The 26,369-nt window shown below is 35.6% G+C and overlaps 1 protein-coding gene across 2 annotated transcripts in view; it reads left to right on the forward strand.

Annotated features, from left to right (window-relative positions):
• The window catches only part of ANO5 (anoctamin 5), a 102,833-nt gene extending 81,363 nt beyond the window's left edge, over positions 1–21,470 (forward strand). For both annotated transcript variants that reach the window (XM_044389049.3, XM_057317322.1), the window contains 7 exons: positions 730–899; positions 1,531–1,628; positions 8,744–8,874; positions 11,263–11,468; positions 13,571–13,749; positions 15,114–15,219; positions 17,926–21,470. In XM_044389049.3, coding sequence (XP_044244984.1) covers positions 730–899; positions 1,531–1,628; positions 8,744–8,874; positions 11,263–11,468; positions 13,571–13,749; positions 15,114–15,219; positions 17,926–18,147 — 1,112 coding nt within the window. In that variant the 3' untranslated portion in view covers positions 18,148–21,470. The remainder of the gene's footprint in view (positions 1–729; positions 900–1,530; positions 1,629–8,743; positions 8,875–11,262; positions 11,469–13,570; positions 13,750–15,113; positions 15,220–17,925) is intronic.
• The last annotated feature ends 4,899 nt before the right edge of the window (positions 21,471–26,369 follow it).

A 26,369-nucleotide genomic window follows, 5' to 3' on the forward strand; every position in this document is an offset into this window, starting at 1 on the left:
TTTAGAATAATATGTGTTACCATTTCAGTATCATTGAAGCTCTCAGCAATTTGGCTGGATCAGCTCCTGCTGTTGGGAGATCATCAGTTCAGAAAAACAGATTCCCTGACTCTCTTACACCTCCTGATGCTTCTCTGTGATGTAAAAGGAATCTAATATTCTTTACCTTTGGAATTCACTAAATTTTAGATCATGATCATGCATTTTAAATAAAGGGGAGAGAAAGTATATCATTACTGCCACCATTTGCATGACATTCTTTTCAAAATTGATATAATCATTTAATTCATGAGAGGAAAACACAATTTAGTTTGGAAATCATCTTCTGTCCTTGTTTAAACCTGATTGACAACAGACGAGAGAGAGATCTAATATGTTTACAGGATATCATACAGTGTAACCGGGTGAGCATAAGCCTCTCCAGTCTGATACTGGTTTGAATTCCATATTCTGACTGTGTGACTCCACGCAAGTAGCTTATCCATCTAAATATAGCGATGACTGCTTCCTAGGCTTCTCCAGTGATTAGATTAATACAAAGTCTCTAATAGAAAGGCAAGAACAAATCTATAGTTCCTCAATATTGGTCTTTTAGGACAAACACTGGGCCATATTTCAACAGGCTCTCAGAATAATATGACTAATAATGTGACTTCTCCCAGGCAATACAAAATTCAGGGAGAAACAGAAAGATGCAAAATTTAACCTTGGTGTTTTATTACTTAACAGAAATTCCTCGAACTTACCAGGAATATGAGAGCAGTCTTACCTTGAAAATGTTCCTGTTTCAGTTTGTGAATTTTTACTCGTCCTGCTTCTACGTGGCTTTCTTTAAAGGGAAGTTCGTGGGCTATCCTGGAAAATACACATATTTGTTTAATGTGTGGAGAAGTGAAGAGGTAAGGATTCTCTTGAGAGGTTTGTGGCTTCAGGAACTCAGTATTAACTAAATACTTTTTGTGTACCCAGTACTAACTCAGATCTTATCAAGACTTAAGAGAAGTCTAAGACACCGACTCTCTCCACAGAGAGTATTGGTCTTACAATCCTTTCATTTGGTAGACTTTCCAGTTCCTTTAGGGCAAGCAGTTATTTTGTGCCTATTATTTAGGAATAAAATATGAGCTATGAAATGGGATGAGTGTGTTCTATATTCCTGGAGGCTTCACAAAGGAGGAGAGAGAGCGTTCCAGAAGTACAGCAGGAAGGGCTCCACTGTGGGTCCTAGAGCTAGACCACATCAGTGGTTTCCATACCTGCCTTGCATCCAAATCACATGGAGAAAACAACAACTCCTAGCCCTATTCAGGATTTTCTAAGAATGAGATCCAGCAATCTGAATGTAGTGCAGCTATCTTATAACTGGTTAGTGATCCTGCTTGAAACTGTTGAGCTAAATATCTTTATATATCTTTAATACCCATTCCCATCAAAATCTTCAGATTCTAATCTTTGGGTCTAAGATTTCTTTTGTTGGCAAAAATCCATCTTTCATCATTCACTTTTCTTTTTTTTCTTGTTTCTGACTAGTGTGATCCTGGAGGCTGTTTAATAGAATTGACAACCCAGTTGACCATCATAATGACTGGAAAACAGATCTTTGGAAATGTCAAAGAAGCCATTTATCCGTATGTACAACTTACAAGTTTTTCTTGATTCAAGTAACCATGAGAGATTTCCTCTGGAAGAAGAATTCTTTGATTATCATGGTATCATTGTTAGCAAATTGTTAAGTCAACAACAAAAATTCACTTTTAATCAACAGTCAGGAATGTATTAAGGTAATATAGGCTTTTAGATATAGATTTTTATTGCTTGAGTGAAGTTGAGAAAAAGGTATTATCTCCCTCTCCTATGGAGATTCCATTGGGATATCTCCATTTTTATGGATAAAACCTAAATGTTTTATCCTCTGTACATTATTCTATATGTTGCATATTACTTCTCAAGATTACTGAAAGTTGAACTCTGTAAAAATATCCACGTGACATGGACACACTTAGGCATAAAAATTGGTCATGAATGAAGTTTTGGTATGTGAAGGGATTGCTTCCTATTCCAAAAGCATAGCAATAATGAATATATTATGAAAAGAGAAAAACAGAGTGACAGTTGATCTCAAATACAAGTTGAAAATTTCCATGAATATAAAGAGAAAGAATCATAAGGCTGTCATCTTGCAGGGCTCCTAGTTAGGAAATGATAGCATCGAGGTTTGGCACCTACAGTATCAAGTAGACTAAAGGGCTCCACTTAAGACCAGGGCTCAGCCAGTGTAACTGTACTTGAAGTTAGGGATTGGGATTATTCTCACCTCTTCATGAAAGAAGGTTGGAAACATCCTCCTTCTCTGCTTCCCCCCCTCTCCCCACAGTTCAGTAGTTCTCCTGGGGTTCTATTTCATGTGCTGGCAAAGGAAGAACAAGACATATCTTTGCAAACAGTATTTGATAAATCACATCCCGGTTACTGTAGAGAAATAACTCTAAACTGTTATCTTAGGTCCCAACTCTAGATTGAGAGCCTGGAGGGCAGAATGGGGATAACTCCTGAACCAAACACAAGAGGGAGAATAAATATGCAGAGAGAGGAAAGGAGACAGACACACAGGAAGTAAAAGAAAAAAGAAACAAGTAAAATTAAGCCTACAAAGCAAAATTCCAAAACTTATGATGAGATTTCATGCTACAAAGGCTGCTAGAAGAATCAGTTTTTAGAAAGTGAACTTACTCTAACTAGAAGATTCTGGCAAATCCTAAAAACATGAAAGGAAGTGATACTGTCATTTAAAAGGGTCAAGAAATAATTTAAATAAAAACAGGTATAAATGAAACAAGAACAAATAAATATGAACAGAACCAATTCTACATAAATGAAACATGGTACTTTAAATAAAGAGTACAGTAGATGATATCAATTGCAGATTGGGCACAATTGAAGAATGAATTAATGAATTGGAAAACAGTACTGGAAATTCCCGCATTGTACAATACAACAGAGCTACAATGAGATTTTAAAAAATTGAAGTGACAGGAAGCTATATTATATTAAAGGCTTCTGTATTAACTTACCAGTGGTTCCAGAAAAAAAGAATTGAGTAAATTGAGTAAATTGAGTAAATGGTGGAGGAAAAAATTCTTTCACCAATTCCTTCTCACCAATTCTCTGAATAGGTAATTGCTGGAAATTTTCCAGAAATGAAGAAAAACATGAGTTTCAGAAATGAAAAAGAATTCAGATTATGGGGGTGCCTGGGTGGCTCAGTCATTAAGCATCTGCCTTCGGCTCAGGGCGTGATCCCAGCGTTCTGGGATCGAGCCCCACATCAGGCTCCTCCGCTGGGAGCCTGCTTCTTCCTCTCCCACTCCCCCTGCTTGTGTTCCCTCTCTTGCTGGCTGTCTCTCTCTCTGTTAAATAAATAAAATCTTTAAAAAAAAAAAAAGAATTCGGATTACGAAGTAAGATAAATAAAATTAAATTCACACCCGGATACATTATGGCATAACTCCGGAACATGAGAGCTAAACAATTTAAAAATCTTTCAGGAGAGAAAAGAATATCATCTACACTATCCGCAGATTTCTTACTCCTCGCATTAGATACAGAAGACAGTGGAGTGTTTTCAAGATTCTGAGTAAAATTAATGTGCACCTTAGATTTCTAGAACCAGTTTAACTAATGTATAAAGTGCGGGTGAAATAAAGACAACTTTTAGACATAAAAAGAGTTTACATTCATGGACCGTCGCTGAAAAGTGTAGTTGAGCAAGAAAAGAATACAAAATGAAAGTTTAGGATGGAAGAAGCATTGATCAGTACAGAGGTAGTTAGCACCAAAAAAAAAAAAAAAAAAAAAAAAAAAAAAATGAGGTACTTTGATATGAATCTAAAAAATATATGGGATTTGTATGCTGAAAAGTACAGATTCTGATGGAAAAAATTGTTTAATCTGTATGAATGGAAAGAAATGTTGTGTTCACGGATTGGAAGACTCAAATTAGTAAAGATGCCAGTTATCCCCCAAGTTGATATATAGATTTGTTATTCCAGTCAAAACATCAGCAGAATTTCTCTCTGTACATGTAGACAAGCAGATTCTAGAATTTATTTAGAAGATGAAGAACTAAAATAGGCAAAACAATTCTGATAAAAAATAAAGTTGGAAAAATTATACTACTCGATTTTAAGGCTTACTATAAAACTGTATTAATCAAGATGTTGGGATTGGTGAAGTGATACATATTTGTATTAATGGAACAGAGGAAGGATTGCAGAAATAAGTCTACATAAATGTGGCCATTTTATTTTTGACAAAGATGCAAAAGCAGCTCAGTGAAGAAAGAACAGTCTTTTCAACAACTCCTGCTGGAACAATCGGACCTCCATTTGCAAAATAGCAAAACTTGCTGTAAACCTTACACCTCATTTAAAAATTAACTGAAAATGGATCATAGATAATCAAACCATATTTAGGAAACCACGGAAGTACTTATTATAAAATTCAAGATAATGGTTACCGTGTGAGGACTCAGCAGTTAGTAAATGGACGTGCTCTTGGGGTTCCTGGGAGGTTTTTCTTGCTCAACCTGGGTGATCCCCTTTTCTTTGTGATTCCATTTCCATGTATGCCCATCTTTTTGATATTGTCTGAAAAATCTCAGGTGTTCTGTGCCCTCACTCTTTGTCTTTCAGTTTGGATATAAGTAGCATGTAAGTGTTCATTTTAATGTACATTTGCTATAGTACTTCATGTCATCTTTTAAATTTTACAAATTTGGAAGGTTCAAATGATATCTCACTTTGGTCTTATTTTGCATGCCCCTGATTAATAACATGAATGAGCATTTTTAGCCAACGTGTTTCCTCTTTAATGAAACCCTTGTTGATGTTGTTTAACCATTTTTCTACCAATTTGTCCTTTTCTAATTGATTTGAATACTTTATAACCTCTGGTGACTGTATTTTTGTTGGGTTTTGGTCATGTGTGTTGGGTACATTATATCCCAACGTAAATTTTGTCTTATTTTTCTCAACCCCAGCACTATTGACATTTTGGGCCAGATAATTCTTTGCTGTAGGGGCTGTGCTCTGCGTTGCGAGAAGTTTAGCATATCCTTGGACTCTCTACAGACTAGATGCTGGCAGCCCACCCTCTCCCCAGTTGTGACAACCACCAATGTCTCTGGCATTGCAAATATACCCTTGTGGGCTGAATCATTCTCTAGGGAACTTCTGGTGGAGATGGATAAAAGAATAAACTTTTAATTCGGTAGAATTTACCAATCTTTTCTTTTATGGGTTAGCCTTTTTCAAGTCTTAATTAATAAATCCTTCCCTACCCCAAGATCAAAATGATATTCTCATATACTTCTAATTTTTAACCTTTTAATATTATTCTTTATCTTTTAAAGTTTGAATATACGTGGAAAAGATTTTTGTGTTTGATATGAAGTTCAAATTTAATTTCTTTCCCACATACACACATATATGTAATTGTTGTGTTTGCCATTTATTAAGAAGTTCCTCTTCTCCACTCTCCATGATCTACAATACCAGCTTATGCCATATAGCAAGTGCAAGGCTATTACTAGGTCTCCATTCTGTTCTAGGATTTGTCTATCCTTGTACTAATACTACACTCTCTTAATTAATACAGCTTTATAGTAAGTCTTGATCTCTGGTGGGTCAAGTCTTACCAACTTATTCTTCATCTATAGAAATATATTGGCTATCTTTTGTCTTTTGTCTTTCTGTACGGATTTTAGAAACATCTTGTCAGACCCCACATGGAAAAATATTTTGTTTTTTTTATTGAAATTACATTTCAGTTGTTTCAATAAAACAACAGGCATTTTCATAATAGCAAGTCTTTTTATTTCATGAATGTTTATTTTGGACTTTAATGACTTTAAATAAAGATTTAAACTTCTGCATATAGGTCTTATAGGTCTTTGTCAAATCCATCTAAAGGTACTTTCAATTTTAGTTGCTATTGTAAATGGTATCTTTTTAAAAATTATGTTTTCTTCCTGTGTTTTGTGGGTATATAGGAATAAAATATGTAGATAAACTCCATTATTTTTTCTAATAATTCTTATCTAACTTCATTTGGGTTTTCTAAGCAGGCAGTTCATTCACAGTACTGTTAATAATCTAAGTCAGAGATTTCTTCTCTTCATTTTCAATTCTTTTGCATTTTTCTTTTTCATCTTGCTAAGATCTCCTGTAGATTCTTTTTTTTTTTTTGCAGAAAATTATTTATTAAATTGACCATGAATTCATAACATTTGCTCGGCATAGTGCTGCTTTATTGAAGTAAGATGACTTTCTTTTTTTTTAGTTTTAATTTATGTAGTTAACACACGGTGTTATATTCATTTCAGGTGTACAATATACACATTCCACAATCCTATACATTACCCAGTGCTCATCAAGATAAGTGTACTCGTAATCCCCTTCACCTATTTCACCCATTCCTTCACCCACCTCCTCTCTGGTAACCATTTGTTTGTTCTCTGCAGTTAAGAGTCTGGTTTTCTTATTTGTCTCTCTCTCTCTCTTCCCCCCCCCCTTTTTTTTTAAATTCCCCATATGAGTGAAAGCCTATGGTACTTGTTTTTCTCTGACTTGTTTTGCTTAGCATTCTACTCTCTAGATCCATCCACATTGTTGTAAATGGCAAGATTTCATTCTTTTTTAGGGCTAAATAATATTCCATGGAGAGAGAGAGAGAGAGAGTGTGTGTATGTGTGTGTGTGTATGCACACATATCACATCATTTTTTAAAAAAGATGTATTTATTTATTTTAGAGAGAGAACAAGTAAGGGGCAGAGAGAAAGAGGGAGAGAATCTCAAGCAGACTCCCTGCTGAGTGTGGAGCCGATGTGGGGCTCAATCCCAGAACCCTGAGACCATGATCTGAGCCTAAATCAGGAGTCAGACACTCAACCAGCTGAGCCACGCAGGTGCCCCTACCACATCTTCATACATTCATTTATCTATCAGTGGACACTTTGGTTGCTTCCATAATTTGGCTATAATAAATAATGCTGCAATAAACATGGGGATGCATGTATCCCTTTGAATTAGTGTTTTTTTATTCTTTGAGAAAATTCCCAGTAGTGCAATTACTGCATCATAGGATAGTTCCATTTTTACTTTTTTGAGGAACCTCCATACTCTCTTCCACAGTGGCTGAACCATTTTGCATTCCCGACGGTGCAAGAGGGTTCCTTTTTCTCCACATCCTTGCCAACACTTACTGTTTCTTGTGTTTGATTTTAGCCATTCTGGCAGGTGTGAGGTGATGTCTCATTGTGGTTTTGATTTGCATTTCCCTGATGATGAGCAATGTTGAGCATCTTTTCATGTGTCTTTTGGCCATCTGTATGTCCATTTGGAGAAATGGCTATTCATGTTGACATTTTTAAATTGGAATATTTGTTTTTTGGGGTGTTGAGTTGTATCAGTTCTTCATATATTTTGGATACTAATCCTTTATTGGATATGTCATTTGCAGAATCTTCTCCTATTTAGTAGGCTGTCTTTTATAGTTTGTTGGTTGTTTCCTTTGCTTTGTCTAATAGATTCTTGAGTAAGATCATGCAAAGTCTTATTTTGTTCTCGATTCTAAAGAGAAAGCTTCTAACTTTTCCCTGTTCAGAATGATGTTTGCCCTGGCATTTTGGTAGATGGTTTTGATCAGATTGAAGCAATTTCCTTCTTTTCCTGCTTTTCCATCATAAATAGGTTTTAATAGGTGCTTGAAATGTATCAAATGCATTTTTCTGCATTAGTCAACATAATTGTATATTTTTCTCCTTAAATCTGTTACTGTCATTTATTACATCAATTGCTTTTCTAATAAAAAAACCTTTCTGTTTCTTAAAGTAATCCAACATTACCATGATACATTATTTTTCAAATAGTATGGAATTTAGTTAGGCAATATTTTGTTTAGGATTATTGCCCTTATTTTCATGTGTTTGATAGACCTCTATGTTTCCTTTGCCATATATTTTCTCTTGTAATCAATTTCTCATTTCCTTGAGCATCCTTCTGAGTATTATGACAACATAAAGATTAGTAAATTAAATAGAAAAAAAAGCAGTCCTATGGTGACCCTGTCCTCCTCATGCTCTTTAACGGAACTGTCTCTGAGTAAATATATTGCCATGGGGAGAGTCAGGGTTGTCTTATTTTCTTATAAATAAATAAATAAATAAATAAATAAATAAATAAATAAGAAAGAAAGAAAGAAAGAAAGAAAGAAAGAAAGAAAGAAAGAGAGAAAGGGGCGCCTGGGTGGCACAGTGGTTAAGCCTCTGCCTTCGGCTCAGGGCGTGATCCCGGTGTTATGGGATCAAGCCCCACATCAGGCTCCTCTGCTATGAGCCTGCTTCTTCCTCTCCCACTCCCCCTGCTTGTGTTCCCTCTCTCACTGGCTGTTTCTATCTCTGTCGAATAAATAAATAAAATCTTTTAAAAAAAGGGGGGGAGAAAGAAAGAGAGGGAAAGAAAGAAAAAGAAAGAAAGAAAGAAAAAGAAAGAATGAACTTTGACCTCAGCATGTGTTGTAAAAAGACTAGATCCTTATTTCGACTTTAGCTGTGGTTACACTCTTGTTCTGTGATCTTAAGTTACTTAACCTCTCTTACCACCAATTTCTAGATCTAACACCCTGGTTTTCTAAATCATTTCTTTTAAATTCTAATCATGTATTTACTTTTATGACTTCCAACAGTATGGTTCTAAATTGGTGGAGACGTCGAAAAGCTCGGACCAACTCTGAAAAGCTTTACAGTCGATGGGAGCAGGATCATGACCTTGAAACTTTTGGATCTCTCGGGCTATTCTATGAGTACTTAGAAACAGGTAATTTTTAACCACTGTCTTGAAACATAGAGTCAGGCTGAGTAAAGTAAGTGTTTTTTTAGCTCTTCATATTTCTTCCTGCCCTGCACATAATAGGCGTCCAATAAATCATTGAATGGTGGATGAAAAGACAGGTGAATTGTTATATTCCTTACTAGATAGAATGCAGAATGAAGCTTAGTTTCAAAACACCAATGTTAGAGATATTTTTCCTATCAATTGAATGTTAAGATTGTTGAACCAACTAAAGTAAGGATCACTTTTTAACTCCTGTCTCAAATTAGCTTGCATAGCTCTCCTGTTTGCCTCACTGACAGCCCAGAGAGAGAATAAGTTGAAAGACATTTCCAGAGTCTGACATACATTTAGTGGAAGTCCTTTATTTCAGGCTGTAAAGAAGTGGGCTAAAAACAGTTGTGTGGGCAAGTTCACGTTGAACACAAGAAATGCATAAAAAATGCTATGGACTGAACAGAGAAGAGATTTTGAGGTGAAATTTTAGGAGGGATGATGATGGAGACTGCTTGTAAAGTCTACTTAAATGTTTCCTCTCAAGTTACTTCTCTGCTTCTCTGGTAGAATTAAGGAGGACAATTTGCTTTACTTATTCTCAAGGCCCATAAAAGCATGGTGGAATGAAAAAATGACCTGAAATTGCTACTGATTCTCCACTGTGATACATACACATGATACCTGGATTGAAATAGGTAAATGTAGGACAAATCGAGAGAAGTCCGTTTCATATAGCTGTTTGTAAAATTGGGCAGTCCTCACTTTATAGGGTGATACAGCTGTAATTTTAATTAATTGTGTAAGTATCAAATGCATTTGTACATAAATGCATTAGGGATTATCACTGAAATTAAAAAATGAAATCAAGGTTTCATAAGAAAATTAACTACCATTTATTGAGACACAGCCGAGTTAGTTCATTCTGGGTGTTTTATGTACATTATCCCTAATCTTGAAACATTTCACAGAGTACTCATTAATCACTGCCTTTTGTTTTAGGGGATACTGAAATTTGGATGGGTCAATTTGTGCCATGGGCCACAAAGATTTTAAGGAAAAATGTGGGATTTGAGCCCAGAAAATTCAAGTTGTTTCTGCATGATGCTTCCTCTGAATTTTCTGTCTTTTAGTCCAGTAGTGGTGTTCACTTGGTTTAGTAAATGGCAAGACTAATTCTTTTGAGAAACTCCTATGAGAAAAGTTGAAATTCAGAAACACTTGAAATTCATCTAAAAATAGAGCACTAGTAGAAGAGTTGTTCTTTCTCCCTTCAGTGGAAAGCCATTCCTGTATCTCTTATTACATGGTTTCCACTCATGTGGGAAGCCCAGACCAGCAGTTGAATGCATTCTTATACTTCATTGTTAGAAACAATAGAACAAAAATGGGAAGAGAAGCTAACTTACATAGGTGTTAAGTCTTAATGAGGAAAGAGAATAAAATTTATTTAGAAAGATGTCAAGATAGTACAGAGGATCAGGACCCTAACAGACACCTCATTCCAGAATATTGTGTATTTCCTTGGCCCACATGTAGTTTATATATGTTTGTAATGTTTTAGATTATTGATTTTCTGATTTATTTTCAGATATCTTCCTTTGCACTGCCTTTTCACCCATTAGCATCTTCAAACCTTAAACAGCGTAGTTTGTACACTGTTGTAGTTGAATACGTTTATATACCCAACACATGCTGGCTCTTGGACGCATACAAATGAATCAGTCATTATCCCTGATCTCATAGATTTAGCAAGATAGAAAGACTTGCTTAGGGGCGCCTAGGTGACTCAGTCATTAAGCGTCTGCCTTCGGCTCAGGGCGTGATCCCGGCGTTCTGGGATCGAGCCCCACATCAGGCTCCTCCGCTGGGAGCCTGCTTCTTCCTCTCCCGCTCCCTCTGCTTGTGTTCCCTTTCTTGCTGGCTGCCTCTCTCTCTGTCAAATAAATAAAATCTTTAAAAAAAAAAAAAGAAAGGAAAAGAAAAACTTGCTTACCCCGCTAATGTGTCACTACCAGTATAAAGACTAGACCAGCATAGACCTAAACATAGCCCCTAATAAAAGGCTATGTTTTAAGAAGAATGAAGAGAATCTCTTGTCTGACAAGAAGAGATGCTTTCTTTAGGCAAGCAGATGTCAAAAGAAACAGCAAGGACAGAACTGAGCTGTACATGCCCAGTTTCTCCGTTCTATTCTAGCCAGCAACTAAGTCACTATGCTTCCAGTGGGGAGGAGGAAGTGGGCAAATGGAAAGAGGCCTGGAGTGTTTTGTTGGTGTAGATCCCTCCAAAATGAGGACATTGCAGGATTCGGGCAGAGTTTCCCCCCTTTCCTCCTTCGTAATAATGAGTTCACTAATTTTTCTTTTTTCCCTACAGTTATCCAGTTTGGATTTGTTACATTATTTGTGGCCTCTTTTCCTTTGGCTCCTCTTCTTGCTCTCTTGAATAATATTATAGAGATCCGAGTGGATGCCTGGAAACTTACAACTCAGTACAGGAGACCCGTAGCTGCCAAAGCTCACAGCATAGGTGTTTGGCAAGACATTCTTTATGGAATGGCTGTCCTTTCTGTTGCAACTAATGTAAGTGGACCCATTTTGCTTGGGTGGCTTTGTATTTTATTTTGTTTTCTTGGGGATGGGAAGATATGAATGATGCTTTACTCAATTTTTATCTATGCTGATTTCATCATGGTGACAGTCCATAACTATAAATCATCCCTATAATTTTTAATTTTTTTTAGAGAGAGAAAGAGAGAGCATGTGGGTGAATGGGGGTCGGGGAGGAGGAGCAGAAGGAGAGGGAAAAAGAATCTAAAGCAGGTTCCACGCCCAGCACAGAGCCTGACTCCAGGCTCGATCTCACAACCCTGAGATCATGACCTGAGTCAAAATCAAGAATCAGATGTTTAATCAACTGAGCCACCCAGGTGCCCCCCCATCCCTATACTTTTATGCACTAAACAACATAGAGAAATTTATGACATGTAAACTCTTAGAAATATAAGGAAAATTGCAAAACCACTCTCCTTGAAATATCATGACACAGTTTCATAGCACATGACAAAGTAGACAGAAAATATGTAAATGTGTATAAAAGATTTATGAATAACACAGTTAAAACTTGATTATACATGATGTGGTATACTACAAATAGAGAATATGCAACATTTAGATGTTATGTTTATGGAGTACTTATTAAAAAATGATAATACAACTAAATTCCCCAAAAGCAGAATTTTTTACCATATATATTTACATACACTTAATGGTATAAAAATTAAAGTTGATAATAAAGATAAAAAATCTAACCACCTAACATTCACACTTCTAAGTAAGCTTTATTGTATAAAGAAGAAGCAAAATTGAAATTATAAAGACCACTTAATTAAAATGAAAGCCTATAGGAATTAGCTAAAACCATAGTTATAGAAAAATTCATAGCAATAAATGCTTTTATTATTAAAAAAGAAGACTTGAAAGCATGAGCTGAGAATGAGTTCAGAAACTTAACTAATCAACAGAAAGTAGTAAGAAATAACTAATACAGATATTATCAGAAATAATCAAATTGGAAAACAAATAAAAGTGTTATAATTCCTAAGTGAATCAAGAGTTGGTTCATTGAAAAGACATATAAAATAAACAGAACTCTGAAAATCTCCAGCAAGAAAAAAAGAGTTATAAGATACAGGTGAGAAAATTATGAGACTGTTATATGTTCCTTTATTCTAAAAAATTTTAAAATCTATTTGAAATTGTCACCTTTTTAGAAAATAAAAACTGCGGAAGTTTATTCAGTAAGTGATAGAAAACCTGACTGGACCAGTAGCTATCAAAGTAATATTAAAAGTTTTTTTAAAAAGCTACCACTAAGGGGTGCCAGTTGGTTAAGCATCTGCCTTCACCTGAGGTCATGATCCCAGGGTCCTGTGATCCAGCCCCACATCAGGCTCCCTGATCAGCAGGGAGCCTGCTTCTCCCTCTACCCCCTGCTCATGCTCTCTCGCTATCTCTGTCTCTCTCTCTCAAATAAATAAATAAAATCTTCAACAAAACAAAACAACCTACCACTAAAAATGTGGAAGGCAGAGCCAGATGGTTTTAAATGGACTTACCTAACCTAAAAGAAACATGGTATTTATACTGTTCCAGAGCTTTGCGAAGGATGGGAAAATACCCTTCCTATAGAATCAAATATTGAAATTAATTGCACTGAACTGTGGGAAATTTACCATCACGTGGTCTTCTCTCTCTCTGTCCATTGCCTCCCCACCACCACCTACCCGTGCAGGTGCGTGTACACGCACGTACGGACGCATGCACACACACTGTCCTAGCTTATGGAGTTGGTTCAGGCAAGTGAATTTGGTTAAGGGCAGTAGAAATGTGCTGTGAAACAGATGTAAGAAATAACAAGGCATGGTGGAAAGAGCATGGTTTTTGCAGCTAGATACATCAGGTTCAGTTTTCAACTTGGCCGCTCTCTAGCTGGGAATCCGTGGAATACTGATCATAGACTTGAAAAGGACTATTTCATGTTGTAGGCCAAAGACTCATATATTAACGTAATTTGTAATAACATTTTAATTATTTGCATCCATATGGAACGGAGAGATACGCAAATCAGGTATTTTAAAAACTAGATTGTTAGCTCAAGATTTCCCTCTTGCTTTATCTTTTAGGCTTTTATTGTTGCATTTACATCGGACATCATTCCCCGTTTAGTTTACTACTATGCCTACTCAACAGATGCCACTGAGCCCATGAAAGGATACGTCAATGACAGCCTGTCAACATTCCTCATAGCTGATTTTCCAAACCACACTGCACCTTCGGGAAAACGAGACTTCGTCACTTGCAGGTTTCCTCTTGATTTCTTAGCTTTTAATTTTGCTTTTTAAAATGTATTTTTTAAGTTCTCCATTTCCTCCATGTCTTGAAATGTGAAGGATTTACTTAGGGCAATAAATATCCTGGGTAAAGTGCATCAGTTTTAGACTTCACTCATCGTATGAATCTGATTTCAAAATGTTCAAAAGTAAAAGAATATTCTGGATAAAAATAATATCAATTTTGAATTGTTTCTTATTTTCTAAATTTATTGTAGAGATTTCTCACCAACAAATGCCCCTTGGTCCCAAGATATAACATCTATTAGATCATACAGCATTATCATATTATATCTGCATTTAACCTACTTGAATTTAACTGTATGTTCTTAAAAACAGAGTGAGAATAGGAGAAATAGTATGATAAATACACCATCCATCCCATGTAAAGGGTTTCTTCCATGCAGGGAGCATGAAATTAGATTTGTGAACCTGTTTCCACACTCAGCATCTCATGTACTGTGAGGGTCTTTTTACTCAATTAGTTAAAGATTGTATATAATAAAGATACAGGATATAATGATTATGTATAGTACATCAAGGTTATATATATAATATACATCTAATACATCAAGACCACTTCACTTAAACCTTGAGCTACTTCATCTGGGAAATAGCAAGAGACGGCAAAATGTTGATAGACACATAGGTAGCCCAAACAATTGTTAGATTGTAGATTTGCATATGGAGGAGTCATAGTATAGTGCTTAAGAGCATGGGCATGGGTCCGTTTTCTTGATTTCATCACTTCCTAGTTGGACTAAATCTTTGAAGCACATCAATGCCTAGAAATTTTGTAGAAAACAGTGACCTTACAAAGTTGAGCCCTAAGAAAAGTCCAGAAGAATAGTAAGAAAAATAAAAACAATGCAGTGTCAGATAAGCCAAAAGAAAATAGAATTTAAAAAGAGTAAAAACGGTCAACAATGTCAAGTCCTATTCTCAAAAGATAAAAAAAGATGAGGATTAGCGTGCTTCTTCAGTTTAATGACAGGAGACAGTGCGTTTCAGTGGAGTGGTGGATTGAGCTAAGTCTGTTAAGGAGTAGAAGAGAGCGAATGGAGACAGAATCATTTTGCTGACTCTTTTGAGAAATTTGACTTTGAAGGGCAGGAGAGAAGTTTCACTTGTGTCTCCTGCTTCACCAAACTATATATACGTAACATGTGGCCGTGATTTTTATCTGCACAAAAATGAAATGTAACATAATAGCAGTTACCTTCCTATGACTTAATTTTGCAGTCAATTAAAGGTGTCTAAGAGAAATAATAAGAATTTATGCTAGGTCTCTCTTGGAAGCTATAACTAATTTTTTGCATTTACTTCTGTTTCTCAGGTACAGAGATTACAGATATCCTCCTGATCATGATCAGAAGTATTTTCATAATATGCAGTACTGGCACGTCCTCGCTGCCAAGATGACCTTCATCATCGTTATGGAGGTAAGCCTCTCTTAACTTGCATTCCACTTAGTCTGTCTTCTCCCTTCAGACTTCTAAGGGTATTGGCTCAGCAGAAAACTAGTATTATCTCAGTAAATCGTTTTGAAGGAAGTATTCGTTGTCCTGGAAAGCAACTTAGGAATATTTTCAGTACAATGGGTTGTTGCCTATTATTCACTTACTATTGTTGAAGATATCAAGGTGACATAAAGAAAAGAAGAAATAGGGCCTCTTCCCTCGAGGTCAGGAAAAGGACAGAGAACGCACTGATTTTACTGAAGAGCTATTACATACTGGTTCCAGACACTAATAATAACCTTGTGAGTTAGACTTTATTATTCACTCTTGAAAAATGAATCTGAGACTCAGCAGAATTGGCAGTGGGTTTAAAGATAATCAGCTAATATTAGAGCTGGGTTTCAATGCCAGATCTATCACTCCCACATCTCTGCTCTGTCCACTATATTATGTTTCCCCCTTTGTAGAATATCTAATCTTATTATGGATATAGGGCATGCATTAAAAGAGAACAAATACAGAGGGGGGATTTGGGTAAATTTCATAGTGATGTTCTATATCGGAAGACGAGAGGGCCAATAAAGGAGAGAGAAATAAAGGGAAGGCACTTTTTCACTCTGCCATGAAGTTCAATAGTAAAGTCTAATGCAAGCACACACAAATTCTCCATGATGAAAAAGAGAGCAGTCTTATGTGTATCCTTCCCCATATTTTTCCCCTCTCTCTCTCTGTTCTTTATGACTTTATCACTCTTTCATTCCCATATTTTCCATCATAAGTTTAGATCACCTTTCAGTCTGGTCAGTTGCACCAGAGAGTTTTTGATTTTTGTTTATTTATTATTCTTACTAATGTTTCTAATTATGCCAGGCTCTAACTCACCATTATCCTGGGACTGCTCTTCACCTTCTCTTATATTGAAAACTATATTTTCTGTGGTTTGTGTTTCTCCCATTCTTGGTTTACTAGCTTGTTTTGATGAAGTACATTTTTCAGTAATTTTCTGAGGAAAATTATGGGTGATCAGTCGTTGAGACCTTGAATATTGAACATTTCTTTCCTCACAGATGATCAAATGGTATAGAATTCGAGATTGAAAGTCATTTTCTCTGAAAAATTTTCAACCAACTTTATTTAGGTATTCCTGACATTTTTGAAGACATTCCTCTTTTTTCTGTCAACTTCAATGTTGTTATAAAATGCAATACCATTCCAATTCCCCAGTCTTTGTTTATGATCTTTTTATAAATCAGTAAGCTTTAAGGATTCTCTCACTAGTCCTTCTTTTATGAAACATCAAAAGACAGTTTCTTGTTATTGGATAATACTCATTTTTCTGGACACTCACTGAGCCCTGTGAATCTGAAAATGTACTTACCCTTCAAGTTGAGAAAATTTGCTTGTACGTGTTTTGTTTTTGTTTTTGTTTTTTTTGTTTTTTCCTTCTTTTCTCTGTTCTGTCTTTCTGGAAGCTCTGTTATTCAGGTGTTATACTTCCTGTTTTGAAATTGTAATTGTTTTTTCTCCTATAAATAGATGAACTCATATTTTTGTCTTTTTATTCTGCTGTTCTTTTGCTCCTTCATTATCTCTGTTTCTTCTTAGTTTCTGTTTGTCTGTTTCAATCTTTTGCTTTTGCCTTAGAGACTGTCTTACGTATTTGCTGATTCTTGGCAATCCGCTCATACTTCAGGGTGAATAAATGAAAGCTGATTATAAGCTTTGTGTGCACATAGGAGAATGTCACTTGGTGGGTTTCACTGTAGGGCGATGAGGTAGTGAGGGGATCTTTTCATTTGAAACCTACAAAATTTGGTATCTGCAGTTCTAATTTCACAGACTATTTACTTTCCCCAGAGACAAGTCCCCTGAACTCCTTTCTATGGAGCTCTTTATGGCTGCCTGTGTTCTGAGAGCTGAGCAAGACAAAGAAGACTAAGGATCTTAGGATTCCCTGAATTTCACGTAGTTGCCCTATTTTCAGGATGGCACCACTCCTCCATCATCCACCGTCTCTGGTGCTCCTGAGTTCACAGCTTTCTGGTTTGATTTCTGCATGAAGTAAATTACTCAGTTGCTGCCAGGGTGAGGTTGGAGAAGAGCAGTACCTGGATGACGACGGGAGAGAGATCCTGAAAATTCCAGCTGTTCCTTGTACCAAATGTTGGCTCCTTCTTTGGTTTTCAACTCCACCCACATGTATGCTTTCATAGGCCTTAGGACCATCTTTCCTGAGCTTTATTGAAGATCTAAACAAAGTTGGCTTTTGACTTGTTGGGTTTTACCACCGTCATATCACCAACTGCAAGTTTAAGTGCGAGCTTTCTTTACTCTCTTGAGTCTGTTATCACTGTTCCTTCCTTTTTTTTCTTTGTCTTTGTGAGTTATAACATTTCATAAAATTCCCTTACAAATATTTTATTAGGTTTTCAGGAGTGAGCACCGATAAAGAGTATATTCAATAACCATGATCAACTGGAATTTCTGTAATTACACATTTTAGTATATATTATTTAATGTTTGTCTTTCTGGGAAAGTTCCAGGACAGGAACCATATCTTTTTGCTTTTCCTCATACCTTCTGTGTTGAGCACAGTTTATTGAATGAATGGACTGATTTGTAAGAGCTTTCTACTGCACATCTGACAATTCTAACAGTGTCCTTGATTTTCTCTTATGTTTCCTCCAGCATGTTGCGTTTCTGGTTAAATTTTTGTTGGCCTGGATGATCCCTGATGTTCCAAAAGATGTTCTGGACAGAATCAAGCGAGAAAAGTTAATGACTATCAAGATTCTCCATGACTTTGAGCTTAACAAATTAAAAGAGAACTTGAGAATTAATTCTAGTGAACTTGCCAAACAAGTCTTGATTCAGGAAAACAAAGCACAACTGGCTAAATCAACAGTCTAATCAACATAATGAGCAAGAAACTGGTTGCCTGTCTGGCTTCACAATTTTCCTTGGGTTTTGGGCTAGAGGCCAGAAGGCATGTGTCAATTTCATGCCACCTCTTCTTCCTTCTTTTTTAATTCAAAGTTTTTGTACACTTCTACAGAGGTCACCTTTGTGAAGTTGGAAGAATACCACTTGTCTGCTTCATTGGCTCTGCTCTCCCCAGATATTGTTTTCTGAAGTTCTAGAAATGATTGTTAAGAGTGCATGTTGAATCAGAATATTGGAAAATCATGGAATGTTGCAGTTTAGATTAAACACTGGACTTGGGCTGTCCCATCACGTTCCAGTGCATCTGCACATTTTCATGGTCTTCTCTTGGGGTGTTTGATAACTCCTCCCATCAAGAAAAATGTTGGGATAAAAAGAAGGGAAGTGAAGAGGCCTCCTGAGCCATGTATATCTTGCCATCGCAGACTACGTGAATGAAAAACCCAAATCAGACGACTTGAGAAAACTCACATATTAAAAATGTTGGGTAAATATCATGGCAGGGGTTTGTTCCCAAAATCATCCTGAGTAAGTTAAGTTAAACTTCCATCAGAATCCCAGATTCCCCTTCCAGGTCAGTGCAGAATTGATTTTTCAAGAGACTGAACATTTGGGTTTCAACAAAACTAACAACTCTATTCTTTAAAGACAACATTTTGGTAACAGTAGTTTCAAGGCTGGATTGTCTTATCTGGAAAACAGCATTAAGAAGTTGTTAGGTTGCTTCCGTTCTTCAAGTAAATGAAAGATATTATAGAGAAGTAAATGTGTCTTCTTAGTAGTTAACGAATGCAAGACAATGAATATTGATTAATTTATTGACTTTAATCTGAAAAAATCGTTGAATTATTTTTAAAAATCATTTTTCTTCTACAATGCGTATTTTGCCTCATGAAGCCTGTTTGAGCATAAGCTCTTTGTGTAAGTTAGGTACAAGTTGTTTATGAAACTTGATCTCTCTGTTTAAAGCAATCTTGAATCTTTTAATGAGTTTACACTGTTTTCTATTGATGCATCACTTCATACAATGCTCAGTGCCTTGTCCCTATGCCTTTGACACACAAGAAGTGGTTGTGCTGTTCATCTGATGTGATGTAACATCTCAAATATTAGCTCGTTTTAGAGAAATTGTCAATATTACATCAGTCACAGAGTTTAACACCAAAAGTAGATCAACCAAGTAAGAAGGGGGTGATGGATTTGATAGCTAAGTGAAAAAAAAAATTAATTGCATTATTTCTTTCATACTTAGGCCTATGACACATGTACACCAGTTCTTCTTTCTCTTAAAAAAATACTTCGTTTATATTTTTAACACTGAAAAGTGAGAGATACAGTTCCGATATAGGACTTGCATCTCTAGCTTCAAATTACACTTCAGTTCCAAAAGAATGGTGTTTTTTTAATTGTATACAAAAGAAGAAACTTTATCACAAGATATTTTTTTAAAAGTAGTTTCATTATTTGATACTAATACATTTTTGTAGAATTGCCAACATTAAGTATATGGCAGGTAGTGTTAACTAATGATCCATATTAAGCATGTAGAAATGAGGATTATGAATTTTATAAAACCATGAGACTGTTACCCCAATACTGGCAGTAATGACTTGTCATCCACTGGGTAGATTTTATTTAAAAAAAAAAACCACACTTTTTTTTGTGTAATTTAAAATGATCTCATTATTGAAGAATGATGTCATAGGAGGAGGAGACCTATTTCTTGCTTGAGAACACCAGTCAGTGTTATTACGAAGTAAAGCCACAGATGCAGTATCTTTGGTTTGTCATATCAAACTCTGTGTTACTACAGTGTTGCCCCTTTGCACAGCTCATACGTATTGCTTTCTTCCTCGGTGCTAATAAAAATAAGGAAGAGTGTGGAAATTGATTTCTTGGATATAAGTTTTAGTTTGTATGGCTTAACAGTATTTATAGACACAGAGTGTTAAGATAAATAAAGACAAATTTAATTCACAATGTTATCTGTACACTGCAATCTTAAAAACAAACCAACTCAAGTGTCGGGTTTCTAGAATGTATGGAGAAACTAGCAAGAGAGGAAATAGTTTTAAGACAAGAAAATAATTCCTATGATTGGTACATATTTCCTTTTTAAAACGTTATTGACAAATACTTTGTATTCATGTTTCCATTTTCCACCAAGAAATTTTTCTTTGTTTCACAGGTTTTAAAATGAAATACAAGTATCTCTCACTTTCCTAAATGGTTGCTAACCAAAATCTAAAGCCAAATCAATTCAGGTAGATTGGCTTATCTAATTAAACTCATGTTATTATGGGAGGGCTTAATCAAGAGCACCTGATGACTAAAGAGAAGTTGATATTTATCAGCATGGCTAATGTTTTTATCATTCAATCAAACCCATACTTATTTTTTTCAGAAATGGTCCGAGAAACATTTGAGACTTTATTTGAAATAATTTTAAGTGCAAAAACCAAAAACCAAAAAAACCTCTTTCAAATGTCATCCCTAATCCTTGCCTTCATCAGTTTTTCTTTGCACACAAGAAGCAGAATCCTCTTCAAAACACTTATTTCGGAGGAATCCATCAAGAAGGGAGTATCTTAATTAGATGGAATGCTGTCCTATTTTTGCTGCATCTCATGACTCCTCTTGGCTTTAACGTTCTTCTCTTAACTAAGCCATTAAGGCAGTTATCATGGAGAAGATGGAAAGAAGATGATAAGAGGGACAGAAGATGAACGGTATAGAGTTCTGTCCTTATAAAGCTGTGCTTGCTTGCAATGGGGAGAGGCATTTGGGAGGCAGTGTGGTGCGGCTGTGGGTGGTAAGAGGAATGTCTCTCCTAAGCCATCTTAGTGAGGGTGAGAGAAAAGCCAAAGTTTCAAGTTGAAAACTGTTAGGTGTCAAAAGTAAAACTTTGATTCCAAAGTGATTTTGTACTGTGAGGTGCTACGTGTACCATGAATCTCTGTTGATTGACTCCAGTTGAGGGTGAGGAATTTGTACTGCTCATGCAAAAGGGGAATCTATTGTTTTGAAAGAACCTTTCTATAATAGTTGTTTTTAATTAGCAGTAGTTATTATGTTAGCAAAGAATGTTAATGGGCAAAAGAGCATTTCCAGAAGTACTGTTGGCTAGGCTTTGAAGTCCGCTACCATGATTCACTGTAACTATTACGTTGTTCTTTTTCTAGAAAATTTTTACTCTTCTGCTTTATGTGTGATAATTCAAGTATGTTGAGTATTCCAGCATTATGTAAAAATTCATGAGAATATTAAAAAGAAGAGCATGGTTGAATGTATATGAGATACCTTCTTCCATTCCCCCCAAAAACATTTGACTAGGAATGTCTTTCCTATGAGCGATTTTGTGCCATGGTGTTAACCAAGAAAATGAGTGGTCCTTTCTGTTTTCCTTCTTCCATTTTTCCCTTCCCCCGAGGAGATGAATATGGGGTTACGCAGGGAAAGTTGCTCTGTAGTAACACGTATATAAATCTCAAGAGATTTAACTCATGCAGTGAATAAGGCAATACTTTGACATGAATTCAATTTATCCTTACGGTAAAATGTTAATATAATTCTTCTTAAAAATTTCCTCAAAAGGTTTTTAAGCCTCTTTTTGTTTAAAAACATTAAATGTATTACATGTAACATGTTTAATTCACTAGATTATGTGTTTGTGAGATTTAGAGATGCAAATTCCTCAGAGTAAGAGGCTGCGTGGTCCAGAAGTTTGGAAAGCAATGAAACTATTTTCATTGTTTTGCCTCTTCATTTTTTTCTACTTTTGGTGGTAGATAAAGGTGAATAGAAAGCCCTAGGGAGAAAAATAGTATGTTGAGATATAATCTGAATAAAAATCCCATACTTCTGAAAAAGAAACCCACAACCACATGCATTGGAATTATCTGGGATAATTGTGAGAAATGCATATCCCTTGGTCCTATTCCAGATCTCTAGGAAAAAAATCTCTGGGAGAGGAGCTTTAAAAAATCTCCCAAGTTAAATTTCAGTGGGTATAAGACTCAAGAATTTCCTAACAATGCCAAATTTCCTAGCCTAGAGCACTTTTTTGTAATAACTCTCAAACTTGTCATTCCATTCGTCAGGGCAGGTAGACTCAGGATTTCCAAGTTCGTAGAACTGTTCTAATTCTGCAGTGTGCAGAAGTAATCCAAATCTTATACCTTAAGAGCCCTAGACTTATAGTTTCTACTTAATTAAAAAAGAGAGAAAGAGGATAAAATAAAATATATCTGCTTTTACCTATATATTCAAGAAAAGAAAAGTGCACACTGGCCAGAAATCAAGGTGAATACATCACATTCTCTGTATGAAAGACGTATTTTAGGTTGAAAGAATACACAGATTTTCAGAATTTAATCAGGACAGCAAAACTATGAATATCATAGAATATAGAATTTGTTATAGAAAAATAAGCCTTTTGAAACTGGAAGAAAATGGAAATCAATGGTGGGAAAGGGAGATTTGGAGGGTCAGAGAAAGGCACTGTTCACCTCTCATGGAACACTGCCGTCGATGGACAAATTGGAGCACGTGTGGATATTCAAGAGCTGAAGTGAGACTGGGAAGGAGGGCGAGTGAAGGAGTCTTTGGAAGGTTGTTGCTTCTGTATACCTACTTACTTCTGCGAGTTTGCAGCCCAGCTTCCCTGCTGGTCAGCAAGATCTGGACGTGAAGAGTGAGACAAGATTCCCGACTTGTGTGTCCTTCTATCTGGCTGCAAAGATCTCCAGAGAGAAGTAGCAGCCGCTTTACTCTGTCTGCCTCTTTTGCAAATCTCACCTGACACCATATAAGGAAAAGACTTCTGGAAATTACAGCTCCAGCTTAACCAAAACGACTGTATGAACAAAATTTTACCAGATTAATGAAACTATTGATCATTTGAATGATGTGACTAAAAAATGGAGCCAATTTGCCTTCATAAAGTGCCGTGTTCAATAACTAAGAATAGGAATTTCTTTTCAAGAACGTTGTAAACACAAAATCTGACCAAATGTAAGGTCATTAAAAAAAACTTAGAAAATTTCAAAGGACTAAAATCAATCAGAAAGGTTTTCTCTGTCTACAATAAAATGAAACTAGAAAACAGTAAGATAACTAGAAAAGTATGTGACAGATTGTGAAATAACTAATGGATCAAAAAAATCGATCAAAATAGAACCTAGAAGATAATTCTAATTACATGGATCCAGAAGTTCTGAGCAGCTCAAATTTTGTGAGTGTACTAAATACTTCTGGATTGCTTTTAGGGGAAGTGTACAGCCTTCAGTTCGGCTATTCAAACAGAACGAAGAAAAAATAGGCTAAGCATCAAAAGAAGTTAGAGAATAGCAATGTAAACAAAAAGAAAAAGAAGGAGAAATGAATTTAAGAGGAGAAATTACGAAAAGCTTCCAGAAATCATCATTGTTAATGGGAACATGTTAGACCCGCCGCTTTTATAATCACCAAAAAGAAATTACACTTCCAGTAATAATAGCCTGGGTTTTGTTCAGATCATGGAAACTCTGAGAACAACTAGAAAAGTTGGGTGAAATGTTTTGAAAAGTTAGAAATATCAGAATTACAAAGCAAAGGGGGGACTCGCAGCCTTTTAGAATCAGTATCCAAGAGAGGGAAGAAAAACACAGTGAGCGAGGTCAGCCCGTGTTTGTGGTGATTTTTCTCCTAAAGGAAATTGGAGATTCCAAAAGCAAAAAGGACTAGCTGAAAGGGAGAGAAGCTGAGCTGAGCATTCAACAGACTTAGGGCTTGGGGAAAATATTTAAGTTCAGGGCCCACCATGGATAAGTAGTCTTGGTAAAATCCCAGGGCTGTCTGTTGAGACTTCACATATAAAGACACAAAGAGGTTGAAAGGCACAGAATGGAAAAAAGATACTCCATGGAGACACTAACTTAAATGAAATAAGATAGATTATACAAATATCAGGCAAAGTAAATTATGAGGCAAGATGTAATAACTAGACTTTGAGATATTTTATAATAAAAAACAGTAATTTTTGAAATACATAGCTATTCTAAAGATCTATAACTAATAACATACAAGAAAATACATAAAAGAAATGTTGGTAGAACTAGAAGGGATAATAAATCCACAACCATATTGATATGCTCTTGTAACTGGTAGACTAAACAGGAAAAAGAAAATGCAACAAGGACATGGCCTATTTAACAGTACAATCAATCAACATGACATAGAGAGAACATTACATCAAAAATAGCAAAATACACACTCTGTTCAGGTGCACATGGAATATTAGCCAAAATGGAACATATCCTGGGCCATAAAGCGAACACAATTTCCGAGAACTGAAATCATTTGGAGTATGTTCTCTGACCACAGCAGATTAAACTAGAACTCAGTAGAAGACAGATAACTGGAAAATTTTCAAAATATCTGGAAATTAAGCAACACAATTCTCAATGCCATATGGATTAGAGGAGAAATCTCGATGGATATTAGGTAACCTTTTTAAATGAAAATGAATATTGCCATTTCATGATTTGTGGGAAGCAGCTAAATTGCTGTTTTAAGAAAAAAATACCTGGATTTTAATGCATACATTAGACAAAATTACGAAAATAGATTAAACTTCTATCTCAAATATATAGGAAGAAAATTAGCAACATAAAGCCAAAGAATGGAGAAAAGAGCAAATAATAAAAATAAAACAGAAAGCAAGCATACAACAGAGAATATTAACTAAGACAAAAGTCAATTCTTTGAAAAAGCTAACAAAATTAATAAATGCCTAGCAAGAAATGATCAAGAGAAAGAGAAATCACAAATGACCCAAATCAGGAGACTATCTTCATGGCCAGGGACCAGCAAAACAACCATTAAAGAAATGGTAGATACATTAACTTCTTTAAAAGTAGGAAATTCTATTCAATAAAAGACAACATTAAGAGTGTGAAAATATATGCCACAGATAAAAAGTATTTCCAAAATGGCTCATACCCAGAATATATGAGTAAGTTCTATAAATGAAATAAAGACTGCCCAATTTTTAAAACTGGGTAAAAGACTTTAAACGGACATTTTACCAAAGACGTCCAAATTACCAATGAACTATGGAAAGGTAAACAGCACCGTTAGTCATGAGAGAGATGCCAATTAGACCAGTACACCCCTCTCTGAATGGCAAATATGAAATGACTGACAATACAAGTATTAGAAAGGAAAGAGGCCAGTGGAATGCTCTTCCACTGCTGATGGGACCGAAAATTATTACCAACACTTTGAAAATTGTTTGGTATGAGCTGCTAACTCTAAACATTACTTTACCCTGTGACTGAACAATATTTAGATACTTAAATCCACCAGAAGACATGTTAAGCATAGTCCATTATTTATTATACTCCAAACTAGCTACTATCTAAAAATCTAACAACAATATAATGGAGAATTAAGTTGTGTTATAGTAATTAAATAGAATGCTAACGGCAATGAAATAATGAAGTATCATGATTACATTTCACAGAGCATAAAAGCAGCTCAACGCAAAGGAGTACATTTGCATGTCTAATGTACATGTTTTTGGTGTCCATAAAGTTACAAAACATGGCAAGGTGAACCATGATGGGAAAGGTCAGAGTAATGGTTACTTTCAGGGGGAGTTGTCCTTTGGGAGAATGCATGAAGCAATTTCCTGTGCTATTGAAAATGTTTCATATTTTCGATTGAGTTGGGTTACACAGGTGTATACGTAACCGTGAATTCATTAAGCTGTACATATCTGTTCACTGTACTCTATGAATATTATGTATCAATAAAAAAATTGAAATTGTAATCCTGGAATAGGAAAAGGTATTTACAACATATGTTCCTGACAAAGACATATCCACAATATTTTTGGAAACTGCTGCAAATTTATAAGATAGACAACCTGTTATTGAAAATGGTTAAGAGGCTTAAACACACAATATAAAAAAAAATTTTCCAAATAAAATAAATACATAAATACATGACAAAGTGCTCAACTTTATTATTATGCAGGAAAATTAGTGTGCAGGCAATATCTCTCCTGATCATCGATGTAAAAATTCTCAACAAAATATTAAATCCAACAATGTATAAAAAGAATTATGCACCACAACTAAGTAGCACTCATCCCAGGAATGCTAGGCTGATTCAGTCTTTTTTTTTTTTTTTAAAGATTTTATTTA

Source organism: Ursus arctos, unplaced genomic scaffold (assembly GCF_023065955.2).
Source record: "Ursus arctos isolate Adak ecotype North America unplaced genomic scaffold, UrsArc2.0 scaffold_23, whole genome shotgun sequence".
In the NCBI taxonomy this organism is placed as follows: Eukaryota; Metazoa; Chordata; class Mammalia; order Carnivora; family Ursidae; genus Ursus; species Ursus arctos.